This window comes from Amblyraja radiata, chromosome 2 (assembly GCF_010909765.2).
Source record: "Amblyraja radiata isolate CabotCenter1 chromosome 2, sAmbRad1.1.pri, whole genome shotgun sequence".
Classification (NCBI taxonomy): domain Eukaryota; kingdom Metazoa; phylum Chordata; class Chondrichthyes; order Rajiformes; family Rajidae; genus Amblyraja; species Amblyraja radiata.
In genome coordinates, this window is record NC_045957.1 from 115,796,711 (window position 1) to 115,813,329 (window position 16,619).

At 43.8% G+C, this 16,619-nt stretch overlaps 1 protein-coding gene across 3 annotated transcripts in view; it reads left to right on the top strand.

The window, feature by feature from the left end:
* Positions 1–11: 11 nt before the first annotated feature.
* The window catches only part of nup153 (nucleoporin 153), a 61,626-nt gene continuing 45,018 nt past the window's right edge, over positions 12–16,619 (top strand). Inside the window, exons 1-2 of one of the 3 annotated variants that reach the window (XM_033013881.1) lie at positions 12–893; positions 13,218–13,422. In XM_033013881.1, coding sequence (XP_032869772.1) covers positions 810–893; positions 13,218–13,422 — 289 coding nt within the window. In that variant the 5' untranslated portion in view covers positions 12–809. The remainder of the gene's footprint in view (positions 894–13,217; positions 13,423–16,619) is intronic. The other 2 variants (XM_033013885.1, XM_033013893.1) reach the window with 2 other exon arrangements.

Consider the following 16,619-nt stretch of genomic DNA (forward strand, 5'->3'; position numbering starts at 1 on the left):
GGCGTGCCTTGCCTCTTTTGTGCGTCGCGGGGGGGAGGGGAAAAAAGCCCCCCCCCGGAGGGAAGGTACTTGCGCTTGCGCGTGGACGAGCGGTGTGACGCTGACGCGGGGGGGGGTGAAGCGCGCGTTGTGTGGGGGGAGGAGGAAAGGGCGGGTCAGAGCGTAACGTAAGAGCGTGAACCCTTCCCCTCCCCCTCCATAGAGCGGCACAGGCGGGCGGTGTGACGCGCGCGTTGCGGCAAAGGGCAGGTCAGAGCGTAACGTAAGAGCGTGAGCCTCTCCCCCACCCCCTCCAGAGAGAGCGGCGCAGGGCACGTTGTGACGCAGACGGACATACACGGGGGGAGGGGTGGGGTGAAGCGCGCGTTGCGGCAAAAGGGCGGGTCGGAGCGTGACGTGGAGCGTCAACCCCCCCTTCCCCACGCCTTCCGAGAGGGTGGTGTGACGCGGTCGGGGGGGGAGGGGTGAAGAGCGCGTTGTGGTGTGACGTAGCGTGACTACCAACTCCCCCCACTCACCACTGTGCCCCTCCCCCTCCAGAGAGGGAGAGCTGCGCGAGCGTGCGTGCTGTGTGACGCGGACGCGGGGGGGTGAAGCACGAACCCCTACCCCTCCCCCCCCATCTCCCCGACTGCTTGGCGGTGATTGCGAGCGGTGTGACGCGGACGCGGGGGGGTGAAGCGTGTGTTGCGGGAATTCCCCCTCCCTCCACCCCTCCTCCCTCCCCTCCCCCCCCCCCAACCTCCCGGCTGCTAGGAGATAGACAGAGAGCGGCGCGAGCAGCAGCGGCCGGGAAAGAGAGCCGCAAAATGGCGGCGGCAGGAGGCGCCGGCGGCGGTAAAATCAGAAACAAGCGGCACCACATCATCAGCAAACCGTACGCCAAGAACCAGGTGAGGAAACCGGCGGCCGCTTTGCAGGGATCGATAACAAAAATGGCGGTGGCGCCGGCAGAGTTGTGTGTGATCCGCGGCCTAGTGTTGGCAGTCGGCAAGGCCTTGCCTTTACCTCAAGGGATCGCTGAGCAGCCGGGCCTGTCGACAGCAGCAGGAGCGGGAGGCGGTGGTGGGGAAAGGAGGGAGGGGTGCCGCTGGCTACAGGGTTTGTGGATGAAGAGGGCAGGGCAGGGGCCTCCTCCCGATCAAACCTCGTTCCGCTCTGCGATCTCCTCCCGGCCTTGTTCACCTCCCCCTGTTGCAGGCCCTCGGCCTTTCCATGCCACTAGTCTCCCTCTCCCCTAACCCGAAACATCACCCATTCCTTCTCCCCAGAGATGCTGCCAGTCCCGCTGAGTTACTCCAACATTTTGTGTCTATCTACGGGCTAAGGCTGCTCCCAATTCTCCCTTCCTGTCAGCATGTCCTCGTGGGGGGGGGGGGGGGGGGTGTTTTGGCGCGGAGCTGATGGAGTACTTCTTTAACGCCACATATTTTACAACGCTCTGACCTGCTGCTACTTGAAAGCTAGTATCTTTTAAAAAAAATATTAACCCCCCCCCCTACAATTTTTTTTATTTCTTTGCTCTTCTGTTCTGAGAACCCACCAGCCACGAGAGTGCTAGATTATCGCCAAATGTTTTTATTCGGAATTATACATATGTACAGTAAACAGATCAGCTTTTCTTCTTAATGTTGATTCTATGCTTTTATCGAATGTGCTTTATTAAATAACTAAATGATGTAGCTTGATTAAAAAATAGTTTTAATTACACTTTCGATCACCTGCCCGATTTTTAAAGCAAATCTCATTATTGAAATATTACATCAATATCACACAAAGAATTTGATCAGTTGGGCAAGTGGGCTGTGGAATGGTCAATGCAGTTTAATGCTTGGGACCATTGGGAGTGTTGTAGAGTAGAGGGATCTTGGTATACAGGTACATCATTCCCTGAAAGCGACATTACAGGTAAATATGGTGGTCAAGAAGGCTTTCTGTACATTGGACTTCACTAGTCAGGGTATAGAATGTAGAAGTGGTGATGTTATGTTACAGTGGCACAAAACATTGCTAAGGCAGCATATGGAGTAATATGTTCAGTTTCAGTGTCCCTGCTACAGGAAAAATGATGTTAAAATGGAAAGAGTGCAGAGAAGACTTGCATGGATGTTGCTTGGGGCCGAGGGGCCACTTTCCATGTTGTGACTTATTATGACTAGTGTTTCTGATATATGTCTAGTTTTATATTTTGGGGCATTGGTTTTTATTAAACATTTTTACTTGTGAAGGTCTTGGATTGCTTATAAAAGTGAAACGGGTACCCATAACATTAGTTTATAAGTGATAGGATCAGAATTATACAATTTGGCCCATCAAGTCAACTCCCCCCCCCCTTTCAATCATTAAGTAAATTCGCTCTCAGTCCCTCTGGACTCGTCGGGCGTACTGATATCTTTGCTGTCTGAGTAGAATGTCACTTATCTAGCATAAATATAATTTGCGTTTATATCTGCAATGAAACATAACACTGCAACATTATAATCTACACTTTAGTATGTTTCTCAGTGCACGACCTGTGTTCTTGTGTGTGATGATTGTACTCGTGTACAGTTAGATTTAACTGGATACCATAGCATCCCATCATGGTTTTTCATTGTATTATGCACATGACAGTAATACCAAAACAAATTGCATAAAGTAAGGCATTCAGTAACATTTGCTGCATATGTAAAATTTGTTGTGTGTTTATATCATATAGAAATCCCATGTATTTGTTAAATCCCTTCCATTTGCAGTGCCATCTCTTGTTCTTCTACCGATCTCTTGATTCCTGGCAGACCAACAATTGTCATTCTGTACTAGACGTATACAGGTTCTGCTGCAGCTCTCAAAACTTTATTTGGGAATAACCTTGCAATGTTTATAATTGCATCTAAAGAATGTACTTGTAATAGAGAGTGGGCAGGAAGGTTCACTAGATTGGTTGCTAGTCTGTCATATAAGGAGAGACTGATTGGGTTCTACTTCTGTGCTCTAAAGATTATAAGAATGAAGTATAACCTCATTGCTACATACAAAAATCCAAGAGGATTGTATCCATTAGCTGGAAAATCTGAAACCAAGGCCTTGGATTGAATGGTAGTACATTTAGGACTGAAATGAGAAAAATCTTTGGAACATTCTACCCGAGGGGACAGTGCAAGGTCAGTCAGGCAGAGTTTACAGTTTGTTCAAGGAATTGAGGGATCTGGGAATAATGCATGAATACATTGAATAAGCAGTTTAGTCATTATTTTGTTGATTGGTGGAATTATACATGAAGGGTACATTATACATAAATGGCCCATTGCTTCTCCTGTTCCGAATGTGCACTGCCTCTTCGGTGATAAGACACCACAAGATTGTTTGCAGGAGCTTCAGTAGATGAAACTTAACATTGCCTGAAGGATGTGGTATCAAAGGTCTTCAGGAGAAGAATATTCAGCGGTTTGTGAAAGGAATTCCCAAGCTTAGGACAAGGTTCATCTGCTACCAGTAGAATTAGGGAAATTAGAACTACACTAGCCTGGGTTCCATTCTTATATATTTGTCGACAGCATATCACTGACTTTAGGCTTCTATTCTGAAACATTGTTAGATGGTTCAGAGTATTTGTATATGGTGACTTGCTTTTTATTATCTTTCCACTACATATAGGTGACATTAGGCATGTCATTTTCCACTTGTTTGCCAACAATACCCACCTCAGCCATTTGCACCCTCTGTTTCTCAACTGCCAATTGTGGATGGGCCACATTATTTTATCTTCTGGGAAAAGATATAGGAGCTGAGAGCCTGGACGTCCAGCTTCTTCGCCACTGCTATCAGATTCCTGAACCAATATCCTCTTTCACACCTCCTTCCTGGAGATGCTGTCAAATTTTAGCTGGCCCTGATTCAGTTGCTGCATTATTGTTTTAATATTTTTTTCACAACAATATTGCGCCATTCTGCTGTTTTGCATTTGTTGTGTTTATCACTATTGTTCACTATGCAAGCTTCGTGAACAAGGAATTTGATTGCACCCGGGTGTACATAACATTAAACTGATCTCAATCTGGTTAAAATGGGCTGATTGCTACGTCGGCTACTATTACTACTGTGAGCTAAATTTCCTACCTTCACCATCAACATTCAATCAGACACACCTATGTTTTCTATCCTTTTCTTCCTGTCATTAATTTTGTTCCTGATCATCTTACGTGGACCCCACTTGAAGCTGTATTGCCACCTCTGTTAATGTTTCCCATTTTAATAATAACATTTCCCTTAACTGTTGTCAATGAGGTTGGGATACTCTTTGTCATATTATTGTCTGCTGAGTCCTCCGTTATTTAGCTTTTATCCTTTTCAAGTCCCTTTCTAACTATCTCCAATAGCTATTGTTTGAAAGCTATGCTCTTGGATCAGGCTTCTTTGGCTTGGATACATTTGTGCCTTATGTCCCTTTGAAGAAAAAAATGTTTTCTGTGTTAAATCATCTCTAAGTTTTTGTTTTAGCTGCATTACCAAGGACGTTTATACAGAGTCACAGGTGAAAAGCTGAAGGTTATACTGCAGGATAGTAAACAATAAGGTTAATCTTGAGTCATCATTTCATAAATTCTGATTTTCTCAGGCTGCAGTACAAAATGTCATGCTCCAGTGGGATGTTCTATTCAATATGTTAATTTCTTGTCACGATGTTCAGAATTTTCTGTTGTATTCTGTTTGTTACCGTGGGTTTATCTCAGTTTCTTCCTGTCAAGGGGGAGAAAACTTTTTCTGGTTGAATGTGGATCTGGCCATCCAAGGGAAGATTTTATAACCAGATTCTTGAAAACAGGAAAGACGGAAGGGGTTGGGGGAAATGATGAATGAAAGGAAGAGGTTGCAGGAAAAATGGAAAGTAAGCAAGACAAATCAATTTGAGGTTGAGAGAAGCAAATGAAGACTTGACCAATAACTGCATTACTATCTTATTGCTGTGCCTTTGGAGCAGTAGGGTGTGATTATGCTGGGTTCCCTTCGAGCCACCACCGCCATTCATATTGGTCATGGCTGATCATCCACAATCAGTACCCCGTTCTTGCCTTCTCCCCATATCCCCTGACTCCACTATCTTTAAGAGCCCTATCTAGCTCTCTCTTGAATCATGAGCATATTGAATGGCGGTGCAGGCTCGAAGGGCCGAATGGCCTACTGCTGCACCTATTTTCTATGTTTCTATCCAGAGAACCAGCCTCCACCGCCCTCTGAGGCAGTGAAAAGGTGTTTACTCATCTCCGTTCTAAATGCTTGCCCCTTATTCTTAAACAGTGGCCCCTGGTTCTGGACTCCCCCAACATCGGGAACATGTTTCCTGCCTCTAGCGTGTCCAAACCCTTAATAATCTTATATGTTTCAATAAGATATCGTCTCATCCTTCTAAATTCCAGAGTATACGCCCAGCCGCTCCATTCTCTCAGCATATGACAGTCCCGCCATCCCGGGAATTAATCTTGTGAACCTACGCTGCACTCCCTCAATAGCAAGAATGTCCTTCCTCAAATTTGGAAACCAAAACTGCACACAATACTCCAGGTGTGGTCTCACTCGGGTGCCTGTACAACTGCAGAAGGACCTCTTTGCTCCAATACTCAACTCCTCTTGTTATGAAGGCCAACATGCCATTCGCTTTCTTTACTGCCTGCTGTTCCTGCATGCTTACATTCATTGTCTGATGAACAAGGACCCCCAGATCTTGTACTTCCCCCTTTCCCAACTTGGCACCAATCTGCCTTCCTGGATAACCTCACATTTATCCACATTTATCCATGGTTGGCCATATCTACATTGAACTGCATCTGCCCACAGTTCACACTGCCACCCAGCTTTGTGTCATCTGCAAATTTGCTAATGTGACTTGTATCCCTTCATCTAAATCATTAAAATTGTAAATAGCTGTGGTCCCAGCTTGCGGTACCCCACTAGTCACTGCTTGCCATTCTGAAAGCGACCTGTTAATCCATACTCTTTGTTTCCTGTCGGCCAACCAATTTTCTATCCATGTTGGCACTCTACCCCCAATACCCTGTGCCCTAATTTTGCCCACTTATCTCCTATGTGGGACCTTATCAAATGCTTTCTGAAAGTCCCGGTACACTACATCCACTGGCTCTCCCTTGTCCAATTTCTTAGTTACATCCTCAAAAAATTCTAAAGGGGGAACCTCGTTGAAACATACAGAATAGGGAAAGTCTTGGATAGAGTGGATGTGGAGAGAATGTTTCAACTAGTGGGAGAGTCTAGGACTTAAGGACATAGCCTCTGAATTAAAGGGCGTTCTTTTAGGAAGGAGATGCGGAGAAATTTCTTTAGTCAGAGGGTGGTGAATCTGTGGAATTCCTCCACAGAAGGCCGTGGAGACCAAGTCTGGATATTTTTAAGGCAGAGATGGATCGATTCTTGATTAGTACAGGTGTCAGAGGTTATGGGGAACAGACAGGAGAATAGGGTAAGGAGGGAGAGATAGATATGCCACGATTGAATGGCGAAGTAGTCGATGGGCTGAATGGCCTAATTCTACTCCTATCACTATGACCATATGTCCATCTGATTTTAAAGGTTGTTCCTGGACCCATTGCAGGAAGGCAGGAAACAAGGACCAAATCTTTTTTTTTAAAGGTGATTAATGGCTTTTGAAAACTTATGGAAAGGAAGACATCTTCGGAGCCCCATCTAAATTGAAAGAGAGTAACAGAAAGATGTTAAAGTTTAACCTTTTTTCACCATATAACCACCACAGAAAATGGCAATTTAACTTGTCTTTCTGAAGACATTTTGACAGTTTAAAAAAAAAAAGAGAGAGATTTTCAGTATGTTTCAGTTTTCAATTAATCTTTGAAGCTATGTACAATTGATGATTGGAGCTTTAAGGTTATTTCTACATTAGGACAATATAGCTAACTTTTGCAGGAAGTGTGTAATCTTATGCACCTGCCATAATATATCTGGTTTGAATTGCATCGAACTTGATCATTCTTTGCAAAGGTCGTCTTGCAGAAAAGCATTAAAAAAAATGTAATTGCAGTCAGAGTCAGCAAGAACGGAGTACTGATTTTGGATGATCAGCCATGATCGTATTGAATGGTGGTACGGCTGGCTCGAATGGCCGACTCCTGCACCTATTTTCTATGTTTCATACAGCTTGCAAAAATGCCCTTTGGCCTAACTTGCCGAAACCAACCAACGTGTCCCATTTTAATTAGTCCCATCAGTCTGCATTTGGCCCATATCCCTTTAAACCTGTCCTAATTGTTACTTAAACATTGCAATAGTCCCTGCCTCCTCTGGCAGCTTGTTCCATACACCCCCCACCCTTTGAGTGAAATATTACCCCTCAGATTTCTATTAAATCTTTCCCCCCTTCATCTTAAACCTATGTCCTCTTGTTTTTGATTCCCCTACACTGGGCAAGAGACTATGTGTCTACCCGATCTATCCCTTTCATTATTTAATGATGATCACCCCTCATCCTCCTGTACTCCAAGGAATAGAGTCTCAGCTTCTTCAAATTCTCCCTATAGCTCAGACCCTTGAGTGCTGGCAACATCCTCTCATGAAATTTGTATGCCAATAGTAAATAAATCAACACAAAATTTACATTTGCTACTTGTGTTTCTTGGTGCATGCACCTTCTCTGCACCCTTTCTGGCTTGAGATCTTGCTTTTCTTCAGCTTGAGTTTTTGCTTGTAGGCAAGGAGTAGAAGCACAGCTTGGTGATTAAATTTCCTGAAATGTGGCCGAGGAGTGGAATGGTAGACCTTTATGGATGCGTAGCAGTGGTCGAGGGTGTTTGCTCAATCCAGCGGGAAATCTAGTGATTGTACTTTAAGTTTGAATTAAAGATTTTGCTTGATGCAAATATAGTGTTATATATTCAACTAATCAAAGACATAACTGAACCCAAGAAAATTATGTGCAGTGGATTGAAGACATTCAAGTGTTCATTTCTATTTGAAGACACTTTATTAACAAAATGTTTAAAGCACACCTATTCTATAACTTTGATGCATGTCAAAAGAATATCTGGATGTAGCTGAAAAACATTAACTGAGCTCACAACGCATGAATCCATTGGAAGTAAATAGAAGTAGGCTGGGAGGCAGAAAAACAAATTATAAACTTGGGCATGAAGATATTTCACCTTCGCTCAGTCTGCCTGAACTCCCGTTGCCAAATACTTTAATTCTCCCTCCCATTCCCACACAGACCTTTCTGTCCTAGGTCTCCTCTTGTCAGAGTGAGGCTAAATGCAAATTGGAGGAACAGCATCTCATTTTGCTTCGGCAGCTTACAGCCCAGTGGTGTAACAGAGTACAGAGAAGGTTCACCAGACTGATTCCTGGAATGTCAGGACTTTCATATGAAGAAAGACTGGATAGACTCGGCTTGTACTCGCTAGAATTTGGAAGATTGAGGGGGGATCTTATAAAAACGTACAAAATTCTTAAGGGGTTAGACAGGCTAGATGCAGGAAGATTGTTCCCAATGTTGGGGAAGTCCAGAACAAGGGGTCACAGTTTAAGGATAAGGGGGAAATCTTTTAGGACCGAGATGAGAAAAGCATTTTTCACACAGTGTGAATCTCTGGAATTCTTTGCCACAGAAGGTAGTTGAGGCCAGTTCATTGGCTATATTTAAGAGGGAGTTAGATGTGGCCCTTGTGGCTAAAGGGATCAGGGGGTATGGAGAGAAGGCAGGTACAGGATACTGAGTTGGATGATCAGCCATGAACATATTGAATGGCAGTGCAGACTCGAAGGGCCGAATGGCCTACTCCTGCACCTATTTTCTATGTTTCTATTTAACATGGCCGTCCGAAGGGGGGGGTGCGGTCAAGACAGGGGAGGGAAGATAGAGGGGGTGAGGCCCGGGCTGAGCCGAGGGGAGGAGAGAAAGAGGGGGGCCTGGGCCGAGCTGAGGGGGGGGGGGGGGTAGAGAGAAAGAGGTGGGGGAGAGGCCCGAGGGAGGGAGAGGGGAGGGGGAGAGCCGAGGAGCGGGCGAGCGAGCGTCAACCAAAGGAGCGCCGGTTGGGCCGACGCAGTCTTCAGCTATGATCTTTGGTCTTCAGTCGACAAGGCGACTTTTGAACAATGGGGCGAGGGGTGGGAGGTGACGTCAGTCGCATTGCGAGCAGATGGCAGGCAGGCAGATCCATTGTCACGTCATCAGCGAAAAACGGGCGTTTTGATTTCAAAGTTTGATCGGATTTGCGAAATTTTTTATTAATAACTCAAGAATTAAAGCACAACAGATACGATTGAATCAAAATCAAGAATTATAAATTCGCATTTCAAAAATGGTTTCACATTTCAGTAGTACTGATTTTCAGTATTCCATACTGATATTTGAGAATACATGAAGTTGCATGCAAAATACTGATTTTCAAAAACCCAGTTTCTGTGTAGTACGTTCTATTGCATTTATGTGAAAAATACAGATTACCCCCCAACAAAATACTGATTTTCAGCCATCAAAATACGGAAATGCTCGGTGAAACTTGGAAACTGTAGTTATTCACAATCGCATTGCGTTTGAGAATTCAAAATGTGATTTGTGATCTTGTTTATGAGTCATCATGGAACTAGAATATGTTATAATAGTATGACAGTAAAATAGGTTAGTTTGAAAGCGATCATAGTAATGTAAATGCACCATTAAGTTTGAATTCAATTTTCACGATGGAAATTGAAGTCAAACTAAATGTTGTATTCACATCACTATTCCATGTTGAAATTGATGTGATGTGAAGTTGTTAGGTCAGGAGGACCATTAAAGGTGCACTGCACACTAACAGTCGAAGAGTAACAGGCAATCAAATCAACACACAAAACATTTTCTAAAACTTACAGTATTTTATTTGCAGTTTTTGCATGCTCCTTTATAACATTTTACAACAGTACAACTTGATTATTAAAACAACTTCAATTCTTGATTTAAAAAAATGTATACAACAATTACCCCAATCATCCCATTCCACCCTTGACTCAACCAAAATTATTCCTGAAATATTGGTCATAAATTTGCTGCAAAAATGCTCCAAAATAAGGCTCAGAATGCTCCAGAGAGCCTCTAAAACCCCAGAGCTTCCAGGGCCCTTAAGCGGGTCCTGGACCCCGGCCCGGCTGTGTGCACATTATTTCACATAATTTATTTGTAATCCTGTCATGCCACCCCCCTTTTTGAAAAGCTTCATATGGGACTGTATGAATATTGATCTCTAACTTCATGTAGCCCCGGCATTCCCCCCCCCCCTCTCTCTCTCTCTCTATCCCTCCCCCACCCAAGTCACACCAGCTTCTCGTTTTAGCCCAACAAACAGCTAACAATGGCCTGCTTCCTTTATCATATCTTTTTTGCATATCTTTCATTCACTGTTCTTTATCTCCCTACATCATCATTGATGTCTCATTTCCCTTATCCCTAACCAGTCGGCAGAAAGTTCTCGACCTGAAACTTCACCCATTCCTTCTCTCCAGAGTTACTGCCTGTCCCGCTGCGTTACTCCAGCTTTTTGTGTCTACCTGAAGTAAGTGTGTAGGAAGGAAGTGCAGATGTTGGTTAAAACCGAAGATAGACACAAAATGCTGGAGTAACTCAACGGGACAGGCAGCATCTCTGGAGAGAAGGAATGGGTGACGTTCGGGTCGAGATCCTTCTTCAGACTAGAGTCGGGAAAGGGAAACGAGATAATGACGGTGATTTAGAGAGATATATAACAAATGAATGCAAAAATGTCATGATGACAGAACAAAAAGCTGGTGTGACTTGGGTAGGAGAGGGATGGAGAGAGGGAATACAGGGATTACTTGAAGTTAGAGAAATTCAACTCCTTCGACTCCTCCCACTTCCTCAAAATCCAAGGCTTAGCCATGGGCACTCGCATGGGCCCCAACTATGCCTTCCTCTTTGTAGGGTATGTTGAACAATCACTGTTCCAGGCGTACACTTGTCCTGTCCCCGAACTCTACCTCCGCTACATTGATCACTGCATCGGTGGCACCTCCTGCACCCATGCAGAACTCGGTCTGAAGTCTGAAGAAGGGTTTCGGCCCGAAACGTCGCCTATTTCCTTCGCTCCATAGATGCTGCTGCACCCGCTGAGTTTCCCCAGCAATTTTGTGTACCTCCCATGCAGAACTCACTGACTTCAACTTCATGACTAATTTCCAACCTACACTCAAATTAACTTGGACCATCTCTGACATCTTCCTACCATTTCTAGATCTCACCGTCTCCATCACAGGACAGATTATCGACTGACACCTATTATAAACCCACTGACTCCATAGCTATCTAGACTACACTTTTTCCCACTCTGCTTTCTGTACAGACTCTATCCCCCTACTCCCAATTCCTCCGTCTACGCCGCATCTGCACCCAGGATGAAGTGTTCCATACCAGGTCATCGGAGATGTTCACATTCTTTAGGGAACAGGGGTTCCCCTCTTCCATTATAGATGAGGCTCTCACTAGGGTCTCCTCGATATCCCGCAGCTCAGCTCTTGCTCCCACTCCCCCCATTCGTAACAAGCACATACAGCACATAACCCTCCGACGTTTTCGACACATCCAATGGGATCCCACTACTAGCCACATCTTCCCATATCTACCCCTATCTGCAGAGACAGTTCGCTCCACAACTCTCTGGTCAACTCGTCCCTTCCCACCCAAACCACCCCCTCCGCAGGTACTTTCCCCTCCAACTGCGGGAGATGCGATATTTGTCCCTATACCTCCTCCCTCGACTCCGTCCAAGGACCCCGGGTCTTTTCAGGTGAGGCAGAGGTTCACTTGCACCTCCTCCAATTTCATCTACTGTATTCGCAATTCCAGGTGTGTATATCGGCGAGACCAAGCACAGTGTCCTCTGCTCAGTCCACCTAAACCCTACCTGATCTCCCGGTTGCTCAGCACTTTAACTCCCCCTCCCATTCCCACACTGACCGTTGTCCTGGGTCTCCTCCATTGTCAGAGTGAGGCCCAGTGCAAATTGGAGGAACAGCACCTCATATTTCGCTTGGGTAGCTTATAATATAATAGCAGTATGAACATTGACCCTTGCTTTCCCTCTCTCTCCACCCGCTTCCCTTTCCCAGTTCTCCGAACAGTCTTACTTACTGTCTCCAACTACATTTTATCTCTATACCGCCCACTCCCCTGATATCAGTCTGAAGAAAGGTCTTGACCTGAAACGTCACCCATTCCTTCTCCCCAGAGATGCTGCCGGTCCCTCTGAGTTACTCCAGCATTTTGTGTCTATCTTCAATATTCATACATCTGGGTTGAAGTGTAGTCGAGATAGTTGGGAAGCCAGTAGGTTTGTAGAAGACGTCAGTCGATGGTCTATGTCCTGTGATGGAGACAGTGAGATCAAGAAAGGGGAGGGAGGAGTCGGAGATGTTCCAAGTGAATTTGATGGAAATTGGTGGTGAAGGAGATACCATCAATGCAATCGTCAATGTAACGGAGATTGAGTTAGGGCCAGTGTACGTCTGGAATAGGGATTGTTCAATGCACCTACAAAGAGGCAGTCATAGCTGGGCCCCATGCGAGTGCCCATAGCTATGTCTTTGATTTGGAGAAAGTGGGAGGAGTCGAAGGGCGAGGACCAGCTCGCTTGGCAGAGGAGAGTGTCTGAAGTTAAATCTGAAGTAAGTTTCATTTTGGAATGGAATATCTGAAAAATTGGTGGAAGCTGAGTAAGAACAAAACGGAGTAATTTCCCCAAAGAGAATAGGAAAGGAAAATTGGACTAACGGAGCAATTAGCGAAGAATTTGGAACAGGCGCAGATGGCTGCATGACCTTCACAGGCATATAATTTTATGATTTCCTATTTTATAACATTTTAATCTTGTAGTTCGTGGTAGAATCGGAATAGCAATAATAATATTTGAGACTTCAATTTTGAGTTGAGGTTTCTTGCAAAAGTTAAATTCTGAAAAATTGTAATTTGTTAAATATCTTAACCATAAGGATGAGCGACTTTGTTAGCTGCTTGTTAGTTTCACCCCTTTATTTTGTTCTGTTTATTCTGCTAACAAACTTTACTTCGATGCTCCTTATCACATTAGGAATTGTTTAGTCTTTCATTTGTAGCCTTTTTAGATATTTGTGAGAGCCAGTTAAGACGGATCTTTGTTGATTCATTGAAATTTATTGTGGTCAAGTTAAAGATCTTTTTTTACATTTTTAAATAAATGTATCCACAGGGAATCATTGGCAGAGTTACAGATACTGTGAAGAATATAGTACCTGGATGGCTGCAGAAGTACTTTGGGCACACTTCCAAGGTGGAACCAGTCGAAGCAAAAAGATCGATTGACAATCATGATAATGATCCAGCCCTTGTAAATGAGACCCTGCTATTTGATAATAGAAGACATAATTCAACATCTGCAACCAACAATACAGCAGGTAGGTTTATAATTAAATGCTTGAGTGGGTTTGTGGAGATGTTTCTGTACGTATAAAATGCATAGAGGCAATATAATTTTCAGTGGAAAAAGGTTCTTCATAGGGCACAATGTAGTCGTGATTGAAAGTTTATATAAAAATAATCCCCTGCAGAAGTGACTCATTTTACTGCCTGCAAGGTTGGGCCTTCTTGCGATCATGAAAATTGAACCTGATTATCTGCAAAGAATGTTATTAAGGGTTTGAAGCTTGCACTGTGTTTGTTTTGGATTATTTGCAGCATAGTTTGTGTTTAACTGCAATTACGTGCTTTTTCTGTTGACGACTTGCCCTGTTCTTTGGCTCATTTTTAAAATTCTTCTTGGATTTATAAATCCCAACACTGATTATTAATCAGTGAAAACAGCCTATTTATATCTAGAAATTAGGAACTGCAGATGCTGGTTAATACACAAAAGGAAGCAAAGTGCTGGAGTAACTAGCAGGTCAGGCAGCTTCTCTGGAGAACAGGGATAGGCGACATTTCAGGTCGGACCCTTCGAACTGATTGTAGGTGGGGGGAGAAGAAAGCTAGAAGAGGGGTGAGGTAGGGCAAAGGGGGGCAAGTAATAGGTGGATACAGGTGGGGGGGGGGGGGGGTTGATGGTTGGAACAAAGAACAGAGATTGAAAACAGAAGGTGTGAGACGGTTGGAGTTGCGAATTACGAAGCTAGAGGGAGGAAAGTAGAGGAGGAGGGAGTGGAGAAATGGATGGAAATCTAGGTGGGGCACAGGAGAGGGTGAAGAAAAGGTGGGTTGTGGGGGTAGAAAGAAGTAGGTTGTATGGGGGTATAATAGGAGGTTACCTAAAATTGGAAATTCTATGTTATGCCATTGGGTTGTACGCTACTCGAATGGAAATGGCAGTGCTGTTCCTCCAATTTGAATGTGGCCTTGCTCTGGCAATGGATGAAGCCCTGGACTGAAAGGTCTGGGTGGGAATGGAAAGAAGAGTTAAAATATTTCACAACCTAGAGATCCAATAGCCTTTGGCAGACCGAAGGTAATTGTTTATCGAAAAGGTCGCCAAGTTTACGCTTGGTCTTGTGCTGATGTGCAGGAAGCCACCTCGGGAACGCCAGATGAAGTAGACGAGGTTAGAGGAGGTATTTATATCTATTTCGAGCCACACCAGCTTTGCTTAAAAGTCTTGTATCAAAATAATCTGTCTCCTCTTCTCCAATAACAGCCCCGCTCTTTCATGTCAATCTTTGTATTGAAAGTACCAAACATATGAATCAGGAGCAGGACTATGTCACGCAGCCATCAAGTGTGCTTTTGTCATTGTATAAGATCTTGTTTCCCAGGTCCTTTCAAATGTTTACGCCAGGTTGATCTACCAAGTAGCTGTCCCCTTGCTGTGTCACTGGACTGCCATTGAATACAGAAGTGTTTTAAATTGCCTTCGCTGAGGGGCCAGATACATTTTGTACCCGTTTCTTCTGTTTTATGCTGTCATGGCGGGCATATTTATCATACCCCTGCTCTTTCAAATGAGGCGACCGATCTTCAATAAAATGTGTGAATTGTTAGCTATTATGTGTGTTTTTTAAATTAAGTTGCATGAAGTAGCTGTGGGTTTTGTTTCTGTTTATAATTGTCTATGGTCTCAAGGTACATGGGAATTGCGAAAGGAGCAGTTAGGCAGAGGCTTCCTTTGCACTGTCCAATACATAGTTGTTCCACCTTGCAGAGTGTTCCCAGCAGTATGATTCATTGGAGACCACTGCCAAACAATGTTATGTTGGTCAGGCCCAATGAGATCTGACCGTTGCCTTTTTGATCCAGAATGCACTGCTGCTGTAACCACAGCTCGAGCAAGCCTACTTTCATCATGTAGGATTTCATCTGCCTTTTATTTTCTGCATTCCATTGCCCTGTTTCCAATGAAACATATTATTACTAATTTGAAAAGTGTGCTGAAGAATTTGTGTTCTTTGATTTCTTCAATCAGGTTATAAGGTCATATACAACATCTTTCATTTCTCAATATGTTAATTACTATTTTCTGAACACCCCTCTGCAAACTCTGTATCTAAATCGTTGATGCGCATAATGAACAGAAAATTCTGGGATGCTGCTGCCTAATTCCAACATCACCGTAAAGCGGTTATAGCGTTTCAGAGCATGGAAACAGGCACTTCAGCCCAACTTGCCTACGCCGGCAAACATGTCCCATCTACACTTGTCCCACCTGCCTGCATTTCGCCCATATCCCTCCAAACTTATAATATCCATGTACCTGTCTAAATGCTTCTTAAACATTGTGATAGTAGTACTCGTCTCAACTACCTCCTCCAACAGCTCGTTCCATACACCTACCACCCATTGTGTGGAAAAGTTACCGCTCAGGGTCCTATTACATCTTTCCCCCCTCACCTTAAACCCATGTCCTCCTGTTCATGTTTCCCTGGGAAAGGGAATCTGTGCGTCTACCCAATCTATTCCTCTCCTGAGTTCTTGACCCTAACCTTCAAACCACTTCCACTAAAATTCTGTCCAACACATCAATTAACTTAGACATTTACTTAGGCAAGACATTGATGATTTAGTCTTAATTCAGGCAAATAGGATTAGTATATATGGGCAAAAAGGTCAGGGTCCTATTACATCTTTGGTGGCATATTTTCTATTTCTGTGCTGTGCAACTCTATCACTCTTAAATTTGTCACTGTTACTTTTCTTTTCCTAAAATTAGTTGATTTTTCTTTCTGTCATTCATTTCATTCTTACCAACTTGGTATTCCCCTGAGTTGTGTGCATCAGAGTAAAGTACTGATGGAAACATAGCTGTCCCTTTTCTTTTAATTCAGTTTCCTTTCTGGGGAGCAGGCATGGAAGAGTTGAAGCCAGCATAGATCAGCCATGCTATTGATTTGCAAGGCAGGCACGAGGAGCCAACTGGTCTGCTCCTGCTTCTATTTTCTTGTTCATATTTAAATAATTTTTCTTGACACCAGTACATATTGTACTATGCGTTTTAATATTATTCTGATTTTCGCCACGTTTCTTTTAATTCGGTTCCTAACTTTTCATTTGTGCAATTGGATTGTCGTGATATTTATAGGTTTATCTGTTCAATTCATTTCTGCGTGACTTTATTCATCCACACAAAGACACTTGAAGTAACTTCCCATTGAACATATGTTCAACATGT